Source organism: Cherax quadricarinatus, chromosome 5 (genome assembly GCF_038502225.1).
Source record: "Cherax quadricarinatus isolate ZL_2023a chromosome 5, ASM3850222v1, whole genome shotgun sequence".
NCBI classification, from domain to species: domain Eukaryota; kingdom Metazoa; phylum Arthropoda; class Malacostraca; order Decapoda; family Parastacidae; genus Cherax; species Cherax quadricarinatus.
The window spans coordinates 69612480-69627202 of record NC_091296.1 but is presented as its reverse complement, the minus strand read 5'-3'; the positions used below and the strand labels follow the sequence as shown (position 1 = coordinate 69627202).

Sequence of the window (14723 nt, the reverse complement as noted above, 5' to 3'; positions counted from 1 at the left end):
TGGGATATTGGCAGTTTGGAGGGATATGTTGTGTATCTTTATACGTATATGCTTCTAAGCTGTTGTATTCTGAGCACCTCTGCAAAAGCAGTGATAATGTGTGAGTGTGGTGAAAGTGTTGAATGATGATGAAAGTATTTTCTTTTTGGGGATTTTCTTTCTTTTTTTTGGGTCACCCTGCCTCGGTGGGAGACGGCCGACTTGTTGGAAAAAAAAAAAAAAAAAAGATGAAAAATTAGACACAAGTGCAACATCTGGGTATCTTTATTTGTAGATGTTTCACTACCCATTGGCTTTATCAAAACAAGGACATAATGTGAAGAATGTACAACTATATACAAAAAATGAATGATTACCCCATCTTTTGTATATAGTTCTACATTCTTCACATTATGTCCTTGTACTGTATTGATAAAGCCACTGGATAGCAAAACGTCTATAAATAAAGATACCCAGATGATGCACGTGTGTCTAATTCTTCAACAAGTCAGCTGACAAGTGCCTTGGCTTGTAGGTGTAAATACTGTCCTACTATATTTACTTTTAGTTTATATCTTCCCTCCTTCCACGTCATTCTTCATACCTATGGCACCCTAAAAATTACAAGTGATACCAAGGCAGAAATAGGCAAAACAAGTACTTGAGAAAATGTTCAAAATAACAGTGAGTGTTTTTGTGGGAGCTCCTGCAGTCGACAATGTGGAGTAGATTGTTTGAACCTTTACAGAACCACTGAGTCTACAAACTTGTGTATCTTTTAGTGCAGAAAGAAAGAAAGAAAGAAAGAAAGAAAGAAAAAAAAAAGAGTCCAGTTTCTCCAATTTTATGTAGAATGAACATTTACTGAAATGTGTAGCCACTCTCTAAAAGTGTTATCAGCAAACAGCGGAGAAACATGCAGGTACAGACAAGGTCATGTCCAAAGAATGAGTCGTTAGAATGAAAACTAATAGCATTTGACAATTTTTTTTAGATTTAGTAAACCAATTAATGGAGATAAGTCAGAAACTCCAAAGCGGGGATTGGTAGATCACCCCATCTGGAATGCAATGGGGAACCGAAGAAAATGGCCAAGTATATAATGTGTGTGCAAATTAAAAAAAAAAAAAAAAAAAAAACATTCACATACATAATTAACCATCTGTCAATATCATGCCACTAAAATATTGGGAAATTAGGCTTCAAAAGCTCTATGTTAGTTTCATGCCAAAATGTACATGGGTTCTACACATGTACCATTTGGAAAAAAGAAAATTACACAGATCAAAGGTAAAGGTAAAGGTAAATTAAAGGTAGAAAGTTGAAGTGAACATAGAAAAGAGTAAGGTGATGAGGGTATCAAATGATTTAGATAAAGAAAAATTGGATATCAAATTGGGGAGGAGGAGTATGGAAGAAGTGAATGTTTTCAGATACTTGGGAGTTGACGTGTCGGCGGATGGATTTATGAACTGATGAGGGAAAAAAGGTGAGTGGTGCGTTGAGGTATATGTGGAGACAAAAAACGTTATCTATGGAGGCAAAGAAGGGAATGTATGAAAGTATAGTAGTACCAACACTCTTATATGGGTGTGAAGCTTGGGTGGTAAATGCAGCAGCGAGGAGGCGGTTGGAGGCAGTGGAGATGTCCTGTCTAAGGGCAGTGTGTGGTGTAAATATTATGCAGAAAATTCGGAGTGTGGAAATTAGGAGAAGGTGTGGAGTTAATAAAAGTATTAGTCAGAGGGCAGAAGAGGGGTTGTTGAGGTGGTTTGGTCATTTAGAGAGAATGGATCAAAGTAGAATGACATGGAGAGCGTATAAATCTGTAGGGGAAGGAAGGCGGGGTAGGGGTTGTCCTCGAAAAGGTTGAAGGGAGGGGGTAAAGAAGGTTTTGTGGGCGAGGGGCTTGGACTTCCAGCAAGCATGTTTGAGCATGTTAGATAGAAGTGAATGGAGACGGATGGTATCTGGGACCTGACGATCTGTTGGAGTGTGAGCAGGGTAATATTTAGTAAAGGGATTCAGGGAAACAGGTTATTTTTATATAGCCAGACTTGAGTCCTGGAAATGGGAAGTACTGTACAATGCCTGCACTTTAAAGGAGGGGTTCAGGATATTAGCAGTTTAGAGGGATATGTTGTGTATCTTTATAGGTATATGCTTCTAAACTGTTGTGTTCTGAGCACCTCTGTAAAAACAGTGATTATGTGTGAATGAGGTGAAAGTGTTTAATGATGATGAAAGTATTTTCTTTTTGGGGATTTTCTTTCTTTTTTGGGTCACCCTGCCTCGGTGGAAGACGGCCGACTTGTTAAAAAAAAAAAAAAAAAAAAAAAGTTAACTAATAACTCTGATATTATGTAGTCAACGCAGAATGAATGATTCTCTCAATGATGCAATGATGACTTACTTACACAAATATATGTTGCTTTTGTATTGCTTCTGAGAATACACATATAAACCTCTAGTAATTTAAAAGATGCTAAACAGGATAAATATTCCATATGTTTTTCCCCGGTTTCAGGTTAACATACAAATGATGAATAGGAAGGTTAACTGCAGATTGAGGCAGACACTTTCACTGCCAAGAATATGACTACTTCATTTTGATTACTGGATTATTAACCTCAGCTATCTCAAGAAATTCAAGCAGTGTTGCTTCTTTTTCCATTAGGGTTCATTGGGCCTTCCACAAGATATAATCTTCAAAACAATGATTAACTCCTCTGCATTTATGCCAAATACAAGTCACAATCCTGTACTATGGCTTGAGCAATTCACTATTAACCCACAATTCGGTGAAGAAAGTTTAAATATTTAGGCCCATCCAAGACCAAGCTCAAGCTGGAATCAATAAAATATCTTTACAACCAGGAACAACTCAAAGGACCTGGAATGTACTCTAGAGAGTAGTGGCCAGGTCTCTAGTACACACACTGCTACAACCACTCTCACTAGAGTGAGAGATAAAGAGAGAAGTATAGAAATCCAGTAAAAAAAAATGCAAAGATGTCCTAAGAAAAATTAGAGAATTGAGTGTCAATAACTGTAGTTGAAGATTCTTCTACAAACAGGTACAAGAAATACTTTCAGAAGAGGAGCTGAAGTTTTCATGAAGTAGAGCCAACATCTTCATGAAGTCAACAGGAAAATCTGGGCTCAGAAAGGGTTGTTGCAGAATTAGAAGCTCTCTCAAAACCAGTCATGGAAATGTAGCACGAGATAAACTTTTATTCTCTATACTGTACTTCTGATGTTAAAACTAAAGAAATAATGTCATTTAAGGTTTACCTTGCCAGCTGATGTGTTATTCCATTTTCACACCTGGGAAGTCAAATGTAAATCACTGATAAGTTCAACAGAGAATTTCTCTCACAGAGTAATTACAAATGTAAATTTTCAAGAGGAAAAGTTCTAAATTGTCAAATTCTGATGTAGGTTTCTGGCTTTAAAACTAAGGGGTTTGATTCTAAAAATAAAATTTACTGCCTATCATGATACCTGATTATAGTTTTAAAGTGGAAATTTCAGTAAACATTTGGATAATTTTATGAATAAAGTATGCCTTAAATTGACTGAATAGCTAGCTTTAAAGCAAATTGAAAATAGTGACCCTTATGATATTTTCACAATAAGAAAAATAAATATTCAACAGAACCAGTATTACTGTTTCATGTGACATGTCCTTTTCATATGGAATGAACAAGAAATGTCCCTTGCCCTGAAGAACAGTGTGACATAGTACATTGATACTAGTTTTGGTTTTTTTTTATTTGGATTTTCTCTTGCCCACTGATCTCAACTGTCACTTCATAAAATCAAAGAATGGCTAATAAAAAAAAGACTGCCATATGTCAGATGCATATTTCTGGCCACAGATCAGTCAGTGCTCATACAAGACTGCAAAAAGGGACAACAGTGTGTAAACTAAAATGGCTTGAGTAGCGGGCAACTGAAATCCACTGATGACAGAAAACTAAAGGAACAATAACATATCTATGTTCTGAGGTGATCTTTTCCTAAGTATTATTTTTAGGAACCTTTAGTGGAATTTCTGTTTAAAAAAAAAAAACTGTCTAGAGTATGTGCATATCACTTGATGTTCTCAATGATATGTCAGTCACACAGACAACAACAATGGCATTCACATCAACAAATCATTCATACTACAAGCCTCATCCATATTTACTACCATTCATCAACTTATGGGATGAAAAGACAGGTTGTGTACACTGCCTATAACTGTCAGCTAAGCAAATAAATATCTTATCAAATATTGTAGAAATAAAAATTAACCTGATAAACCTTTAACTCCTAACGTAATTCACCCTGTTTGCTCTGTAACCAACAGTAGCCAAGAAGCACAGCACCGAGATACTTACATTGCACCTGTACACTTGTCTCTAGCATTAGATAATAGAAGCTATAAGCTTAGGCAACATATCTAAAAGCAAATTACCTGCTGTTCATAAATGCTATATGCAGATACACAAAACCTGCATAAATGTAAATGCTTTCAGTTCACAACTATTTTAGAAAAAAAAAAAAAAATAGCCTATAAACCACAAATTATGTTGTAGTAGAAAACAATCATAAGTACAAATAAAAACCTAAGTTAAAAGTCCCTATCTTTGAACACTTTAAATCTCTATAATTAATTAGACAAACAAAGCACAACACTGGTGGTCACTTACATTAACTACTCACACACTGTCATTATGTACAAACATGTGATATGAAGCTGCTATAAACATGAAGTCACCCACACATTTGTCTTGGAGACGAGCATGGTGGACCTTACTGAGATTCCTGTGCTGTATATAAAACATCAACCCCTGCCTTGAGAATGTTTTTTTTTTAAGTCCACAATGGACTCATGCACCGAGATCTGCACCACAATCACAGTTCTATGGCACTCAGAGGTACAAAGGCAGACAGTCCAGTGATAGTATTAAGTTCTATTTCATCCCTGGTTAGCTTTGCTTTCTCTGTTGCACTACATGAAGATACACTGAACACTTGATTCATATACTAACTTATAATTATCGCACCAATATATCTTGATTTAAGATTATCATTTATAATTTCCTTTTTTTCATTTATACAGTAACTCAAACAGTAACCATTTTTTTTACTGTATTCTAAGTAGGCTTTCAAGGTAGTTAACTGCCCTGTATTTTAACTTACCACATTTATACTATCATTATTGCTCTTCCTGTTTCAAAAAGATGAAATAATTTTTTTTCTAAATATTATGTACCTCTAGCAAATTTTCTCACATTTTCTAAAGGGGTGCAACTAAACACTATACATTCTTTCTAGAATACTCACATTTCTGCCTCAGCATACGAAAGGAACCCTTAGAATATATTTTCCATGTCACAATGAACACAAGAGAAGTCCCTTCCTGAGGGTTGGCGAACCACACATACACACGTTAATGTCTAACTTGGACTGAGGACTGTGTCATGGCTGTGTGCTCCTCCACTAGTACCACCAATAAGCTCCTTCTCCAAGCATGCATTCAAAACACTGCCTAACACCCACAACCAACACTAACTGGAAGTTCCAATTTTCTTCTTTTCCTCTGAAGGAGGGGTGTTAGAGTTGACACCAATGTTCTTCATGGCATTGAGCTCCATCAGCTTGCACCAGTTCCTGTACTCATTGGCCTCGTCAGAGAGCTTTTCGACCTCGTCTTCCACCACTTCTGCATTGGGATCCAGAGCACCGGCAGTGGCTTCCATGGCCGCTTTCAATTCCTCGTCGCGATTCTTTGTGGATTTGTACTTGTAGTGTTGAGTGTGCACCTGCAGTTTAACAAAGATTAGAAGACGCAGCAAATGATGCTGGCTGCTTAAAGAGGATATCCAGAACTGTTTAGGTCCTCTGGGATATTCCTTGTGGATAGCTGCTCAACCCAAACTTTTGGTGGCCTTCTTTTTGGAAATGATTTTTTCCTGGTGAAAATTAAGTTTTAATGCATCAGAAAGATACAGATCCTTTGTTTATAGTTTATATAAGGAATTTATTAAAAAACAGAGCATAAGAAGAATCACGCACAAGGAAATGTAATGTAAGAGACTGTTAATTGGTAGAAAAAAGCTAAAGCACAACTAAGTCAAAGGTTAGGTGTTTAATGCAACTTTTTCTAAAGAAGTTAAAATGGTTAGACAATGTAAATATGAAATTCAAAGAAGATGTAATGCTTTTAAAGGAAGCAAGTGATCATGACTAGGCTGAAGTCTTGCTGTTATAATAATCTGTGACTATAAGAATACAGATTAAATATTTAAAACATAGTTGGAGTGGACATCAGATGTGTGACCTAGATTATACACATCATGTGTGTGGTCTAAAATTACAGTAGACATGTGGTGTGTGTGTGTGACCTAGTGTTGGAGCAGACATCAAGTGCATGGTCTGAAGTAAAAGAGGAAACCCCAGCATTAGTTTAACGCAAAAAGTGAGCACTTCTAGTACAGTCTTGGTAACTAGAAATGTACAGCTTGTACTGTTTAATTAGTTTTGCAAGAAAAATAAAAGGCACAGTATCATGGCTGGAACAATTTACAAATATAACTCGACACTGGAGAGGAAACTTTTAATGCTTCAGTCCTTCCTGCGCCATTATTAAGAAGCATGTAATACGTTCTCCCATCTTCTAATAACATGTTCATTTTCCACTATAATCTACCTTGTCCATAATTCATATCACCTTTGCTTTGTCTGTTTCATAAGGTGAGGTTTAGGATCTTTCTTTAATTCATGGTACAACTTAACAAATTTTTGAAGACAATTGTGCTGTGGAGATCTGAGCGAAGCTCAGATTTCTACACCACTATCATCAAAGATTTGTTAAGTTATACCATGAATTAAAGAAAGATCCTAGACTTCACCTTATGAAACAGACAAAGCAAATGCAATAGTAATTATGGATGAGGTAGATTATAGTGGAAAAATGAACATGTTATTAGAAGATGGGAGAACTTACGTGCCTCTTAAGTCAAGACAGTTGTGGCCAGATAACGGCCCAGCATGGACCAAAACGTTGTTGAAGTTTTCGCTACAAAGTGAAGTTGTTTGTGATTTTTTTTTTTCGCAAGAAACATCTAACTGGGAATGTGTAACATTGCACAGATATAATGTATATGTGAGTATCACACACTTTAAAGAATTCACACATAAAAAATTTCATAAGAGCAGTTATTGAATCAATTTTATTATACACATCCCTAACACATTATGGGTAACTGAAATTAAAATTTACATAGTGTACATATTAAAAAGGGTTCCTATAGTCTGCTAATACTGTATAATGTATACAAGATAAAATGCAAATAAAGTATCAGCCCCAACAAGTACTGTACTTTCACAAGATTTGTGATATGAAGCCAAACATATTTTTTTCAAATTGCAGTACAGTACAGCCTCTTCTCACTTACCGACGTACTTGTTTACCGATGACTTGGACTTATGATGGGCTCTCTGACCAGTATGCGTACCTAAATTATGACTCACGAAATCGTAATGACACGATTGCAAACAAACCATACCACACGCGGGGATAGAACCCGCGATCAGAGTCTCAAAAACTCCAGACCATCACATTTGCCACTGGACCAGCTAGCCACAATAAGATTCGTCCAACTAGGTATATTTCTACACCATAGGAAGGTTAGCGTAGGCACCACTGTGACTACAAATGCAAGTTTTTACAGACGATTCTCCAGCTAGTGTGGCCGTGACAAACTCTAGCTCAAGTCCCCTCAAAGCCGTCAACATGACTCAAAAAATTGTAATGACATGATTGCAAACAAACCATACCATGGGCGGGGATAGAACCCGCGATCAGAGAGAGTCAAAACTCCAGACCGCCGCGTTAGCCACTGGACCAGCTAGCCACAATAAGATTCGTCCAACTAGGTATATTTCTACACCATAGGAAGGTTAGCATAGGCTAGCTGGAGATTCGTTTGTAAAACCGCCCGTGGTATGGTTTGTTTGCAATCGTGTCTTTACAACTTCGTGAGTCATGTTGACGGGTTTGAGGGGACTTGAGCTAGAGTTCATCATGGCCATGCTAGCTGGAGATTCGTCTGTAAAAACTTGCATTTGCGGTCACAGTGGTGCCTATGCTAACCTTCCTATGGTGTAGAAATATACACCTACCATCCGACTTACGACCTGCTCGACTTACGACCACTCGACTTACAACTGTGTTTTTTATGCCAAATTTCTGGGAAATAAACAACTATTTGTGTTGTACACAATGTTTATCCTAAACCTTACAGTATAAAATGCAGTACTAACAGCATAAAAAGTAAAGTAAAACATGAAATACCAAAATAAAACAATAAAATAAAGTCATTACAAAAGTGTTTTGTTGATATTCAGTAGTAAAGTTCGACTTACGACCATTTCGACTTACGACCGGTTTCTCGGAACCGAACTCGGTCGTAAGTCGGATGGAAGGTGTACCTAGTTGGACGAATCTTATTGTGGCTAGCTGGTCCAGTGGCTAACGCAATGGTCTGGAATTTTTAGACTCTCTGATCGCGGGTTCTATCCCCGCCCGTGGTATGGTTTACCTAAATTATGTATATTAGAGCTGATTTCCTCTATTCTGCTTATTACAATATACAGTACAGCCTCTCCTCACGGAACGACGGAGTTCCGTTCCTGAGACCATGTCGTTAAACGAATTTGTCACTACATGAGGAGCATACTATAATGGTAGTTTGTGTCAACCATCTTTGATATTGTTTTAATGTCACCTTTGCACCATTTATAACATTTCTGGTATATTTTTAAATGTTTATACAGTAGTGTACTGGATACTAAATAAACAGAATAGAGGAAATCAGCTTTAATATACATTATTTAGGTATGAATACTGGTCAAAGAGACCGTCGTAAGTCTGAGACGTTGGTAAACGAGTACGTACTTCGCTATGGGAAGAGAGGCTGTATACTACTGTATAAACATTTAGAAGTATACAAAAAATTTTATAAATGGTGCAAAGGTGACATTAAAACAATATCAAACATGGTTGACACAAACCCACTACCATTATATGCAGTTTGCTCCTCACTTAGCGACGAATTCGTTTACCAATGTGGTCATAGGAATGGAACTCTGTCGTTAAGTGAGGAGAGGCTGTATATAAATTCATTCAATGAAGAATGCAGGGAATGAGCACAGTTTGAATGAGATGATTATATCTTAGTTCTGTGTGTAGTTATATGTACTTATTTGTAATTTCAGTAATTTTATACAGCAGACCATCATTTGCCACGTTTTGGTTATAGCACGATTGAACAACTGCTGAACAATTTTATACACTTCATAAAATTAACTTAACATGGTTCAGTCTACGGGAGGGGAAAAAATTTTGACCACATGGTCGCCATCCCCAGCCACCCTCCCAGCCTGGTTCATACGCGTGTTGGATGAACCTCTGCTAGGAGCTCGCTGTATTTGTTCAGATACATATTTTAATTGCCATATCTTAAATCTGCCAAGTAATCATGGCACCCAGTAGGTGCCATGGTTGCTGGATGTGACCTCACATATAAAAGTTGTATTGTTACCTCCAAATACAACATCCCTAATTCAACCACTGGATTGGGGAGTTATTAAGCCATTCAAGTGAAACTATACAAAAAAAAGTTATGAAAAAACTAGTTGCATCAATGAACTCTGACTCCAACTTGGCAGTACCAAGCTTCTGGAATAAATTTAACATTTCAGATGCCATCAGCTATGCTAGAAGTGCATGGAATAAAGTACCCTAATCAACATTAAATGTAGGCTGGGGAAAGTTATGGCCTTCTGTAGTTAATTCTTTGACTGGTTTTCCCTTGCTTGAGAGTCAGGTTCAGGAAATTGTTCAGGTGGCAAGGAGATTACCAGGTGATGGTTTTGAAGATGTGAATGAGTTCTTAGAAGATAATGATGATGATGAAGACAGGAGTTCAGAGGAAATGTTGGCAGAGCTCGATGCACAGATACAAGGCAGCCAGATAACAGAAGAAGATGAAGAAGAACATGCAGAAAAACAGTTAACATTGCAGCAGTTACGTGAGCACTTCCATAATATTGGTAAAGTTACAGACTTTTTCAGTGAAGAGGGCCCAGACAAATCTAGAAGCAGCGCTTTGAAACAGGGTCTAGACCAGCTGATGATGCCATATTGTCAGCTGTATAATGTACTGCTGGGTAAAAGAGCCCCGAGATCCATTACAGAATTTATGCACACTCCAATAAAACCATGGACTTTAGTACCAGAACCTCTACCATCCACTTCTGCAGACAACCAACAACCATCCACCTCAGACCAGTAGGGTCACACCATGCATATCCACTCTTCGCAATCATCCACAAACATCATTACCCACAATTTAAGGTAAGAAATACTATTATTTCTTTTGCATTTGTAGTCTTAAGCAGTAACATATCACGACAATGAACTACAATTACATATGCACTTTTATTTTTGTAAGATCAGTTGCTTTAAAAAAAAGTTGCTTGGCTTTTTGGAGGCTAACAGGAATGTAACCCTATTTTTTCCATAAGTTCTTCAGTTTGTCTAACACGGTTTTACCTAACACGGTGTTTTCAGGAATGTAACTACCGTGTTAAATGACGGTCTACTGTACTTATGTTATCCAGTCTTCTATAATTATAATAGTTTACATGGGTACTGTGTCCAGCCTTCTAAAATTACAGTAGTACAGGTTGGCCATCACTAATCCGGCATCACTGGGACCTGTAGGGTGCCGGATTAGTGATTTTGCCGAATTACGGAATGGTTAGGTTAGAATACATTTAACCCAACAGCGATGTTTAAGCATTGGCAAATTCACCCACTTTACACCCTATTTTTGGCCTATTCCATTGTTCATGTCTACCAAACTCATAGTTATATTCCTTCTATTCTGTCGATTGAATACAAGAAACTGCCCATTCACCTATTTCAACTACCCAATAAAGTGGTCAGAAATTGGCAATTTGGCCACTTTCACACAAATTTCAAAAGATGCCAATTTCAAAGTAAGGTCCGGAATAAAGAACTCAGACATTCCCAACACTAAAATAACATTTTCTCTGTTAGGTAAGACACATATGCAACAGTTAGGTATCTTTATTATGAAACGTTTCGCCTACACAGTAGGCTTCTTCAGTCGAGTTGTCGAAGTTGATTGCAGGTCTGTACCAAGATACCCTTGTGTTGCAGTGTCTGACAGATTGAACATTAAAATGGTATAAAATACCGACAGGTTGTTAGGTAAGACACATATGCAACAGTTAGGTAACTTTATTATGAAACTTTATTATGAAGCCTACTGTGTAGGCGAAACGTTTCATAATAAAGATACCTAACTGTTGCATATGTGTCTTACCTAACAACCTGTCGGTATTTTATACCATTTTAATGTTCAATCTGTCAGACACTGCAACACAAGGGTATCTTGGTACAGACCTGCAATCAACTTCGACAACTCGACTGAAGAAGCCTACTGTGTAGGCGAAACGTTTCATAATAAAGATACCTAACTGTTGCATATGTGTCTTACCTAACAACCTGTCGGTATTTTATACCATTTTAATGTTCAATCTGTCAGACACTGCAACACAAGGGTATCTTGGTACAGACCTGCAATCAACTTCGACAACTCGACTGAAGAAGCCTACTGTGTAGGCGAAACGTTTCATAATAAAGATACCTAACTGTTGCATATGTGTCTTACCTAACAACCTGTCGGTATTTTATACCATTTTAATGTTCAACATTTTCTCTGTTCATTAGTCACGTCTCCAGGCCTCTCTTATATTATGCTAGCTTTTCATTTTGAATTTTTATTCACACAAAAAATAGAAGACTTACTGTTATGTAGACTACTACATTATTGCAATAATTGCATAAATAATGTCAACCCATTCATGACTGCATTTTAGACTGGCCAGTTGGACATGTATTTGATGGTGACGTCATTTGTCTACCTATTTCTGTGATATATCTTCCATTCTATCAAATGACACCATAAAAATGAGAATACGTACAACCATACAAACCATACGAAAATACACAGCAAAACTGCTGTTTTACACCAAAAGCACAGCTGCCTTTTTTCTCTCATTATGCACTCCGTGCTGTAGGATTTTTTTTTATATAGTGCACACTTACCACAGACCTATTCTCTCATATGTAGGGCCAAATTTACCAGTCACAGCTCATATGAATGAGCTGAGCTCATGGCAACCAACAGTGGCTTCAAAGCCATCTTACCTTTTATGAACAATGTATGCTGTATGTGCTTTATACAATGAGAAGCATTTCTTTTATTCGTTGGAACCATGGCTAGGGCTAAAAGTGAGCAGATTAAAACAATAAATTGAGAAAATGAAATTGGAATGACTTATGCAGCAAGTAGTGCCACCAAACAGTTGTGGCAGGTTGGTGTGGTGACCCCGGGAATTTGAAGTTATGCTAGCCGAAATTAGTGCCAGATTACTGACTGCTGGATTAGTGATGGCCAACCTGTACATGTAATTATATGTCCGTGATGTCCAGTCATCAGTAGTTACAGTAGTACATACTTTCTGTAATTAGTCAAATAATTTGCTAAAGTTTCCTGTAATTTCAGTGTTAACTCCCTCCAACTAAAGTTCGTTCTAAAGAAATGCTTCTGCATTGGGTTATTTTACTGCCTTTTTTTTTTTTTCAGTTTGAAATTATGGCAACTTCTTGTACTGGGGCAGCTTCCCAATACAACTTTCTATGAATTTACATGTATGTCGTTAACAAATTTACTTTTGCTTTTCAAATTTATGTGTGGGTAGTTGTCACATTTCTTCCTGTTTTCAAATTTACACGTTTTCCAAATTGAGCATATTCAGTGTTTTCAGTATTTCTTCATAATGTATATCAGTAATTTTGCTTTTAATAATCCAATTTTTGTTTAGTATTTCACCATCCATACACTGAAAGCTATATCAGCCTGTTTCTGTATCGTACTCTGGAGAATATTGGGCAAAAGTTTGTTTCTAATTGCCCCAATGTCTCCCTGCACATCAGATATTCTTGAGATTTTAGCAGTCTGAAATATAATCACTTATCTGTAAATAACTGTTTGTAGCTACAGGTGCAGAGCCATGCTCGTGATGTCACATCTTCAATAATTTGCTCATCGTATAATTTTTTAAAATTTCCAGTGATTAACCCTTAAACTGTCCAAACGTAGATCTACATTCACGTGCATAGCGTTCCGAACTTTCTATTTTATGCTTTATGTAAAAAATAAAAAAAGTAGAGCTACGTTTGGAGCACTACACACGGAAACATAGATCTACGTTTGGACAGTTTAAGGGTTCAAGAGCTTGCTATATCCTCTTGTAATTCATTCCAAGCTACCACTCTACTCGAGAAGAAAACTGTCCTAGTACCTCTTCTGGCAAGACAGTGACTGACTGAATGAATGACAGGGAATGCATTTCCTACCTGCTGGGTCACCCTACCTAGGTGGGAGATGACCAGTGTTCAAAAAGATACAAATCTTATGATGTGATACTGTATATTATTTACATAATGGACTGGCAAGTCTGAGGAAGGCCTTTGGTTACATGACCAAAAACTCCACTGAGTGGGTCATCATACGATGTTCTCTCTCCAGGAGAAATTTTCCCAAACAAGTAGAACAGCACCCTCCTCCCCAATAATAATAACATCTTTATTTCTACACATACATGTACAAGGTATACAGGCCTAGCTGACATATAAACTACTATATAGACAGCTCCTGTTATGCTGAACATTTCGGGCAAATCAGGTCAGTTTTGTTCCAGGATGCGACCCACACCAGTCGACTAACACCCAGATACCCATTTTATACTGATGGGTGAACAGGAACAGCAAGTTTCTTATGGAAACATGTCCCTAATGTTTTCCAGCCGTACCGGAGGAGATCTGAACTCTGGACCTCAGTGTGTGAACTGAGTGAGCTAGCAATTGAACTACAGGAGTTATTTTTTTTGTTTGGAATTTATTCCCAAATAACACTGTCCATTTATCATTTCCTTTGCTTAATTTAACCCTTTCAGGGTCCGTCCCGTTGATCAACGGCTTTACGTTGAGTGTCCAAACCGTAGATCAACGCCAAAATTCTAGCGCCGTCAAATTTAGCACGAAAATGCTCATAGGCCTACATGTGAGAGAACGGGTCTGCGTGGTGGGTGTGCGCCATAAACAAAAAATCTAGGCGCCCGCATAGCATTGTGGGAATGCCGGCTCAGTTACCCTTGTTCACCATGCCTCATCGCAAGTCAGCTCTCACTCCCGGGAAAATTGGGACTCTCCTCTTCCTATCTGACAGTTCTGACACTGATGGAAGTGGAAATGAAGACGAATTCTACGGCTTTGATCAGTTAGTGACCAAAAAGAATGACCAGGATATCGATAATAGTGCAGAAAACCCTGACAATCCTCAACCTTCTACCTCTGGTGTGGGCACTCGTGACTCACGGTCGGTTGTTCCTCATCGCAAGAGAAAACTAATATTTTCGCGTGGCCAGGCCTCTGACTTCAGTAATGATGATGATAGTGACGTGGACTGTGATTTTATTGCGCTCGACGATCAATCGAGTAGTGATAGTGAGGAATCACATTCACCAGTGAAGCGTCGGTATGTTCGCCGCCGCATGCGCTCGGGTAGTGTACCCTATGCTGTGCCCAGGGGACG

At 37.8% G+C, this 14723-nt stretch overlaps 1 protein-coding gene across 2 annotated transcripts in view; it reads right to left on the bottom strand.

Annotated features, from left to right (window-relative positions):
- Positions 1-227: 227 nt before the first annotated feature.
- LOC128684981 (alpha-protein kinase 1) overlaps positions 228-14723 on the bottom strand; it is a 65905-nt gene continuing 51409 nt past the window's right edge. The window contains exon 4 of one of the 2 annotated variants that reach the window (XM_053771393.2): positions 228-5792. In XM_053771393.2, coding sequence (XP_053627368.2) covers positions 5538-5792 — 255 coding nt within the window. In that variant the 3' untranslated portion in view covers positions 228-5537. Of the gene's footprint in view, positions 5943-14723 lie in introns of both variants that reach the window. The other variant, XM_053771394.2, reaches the window with a different exon arrangement.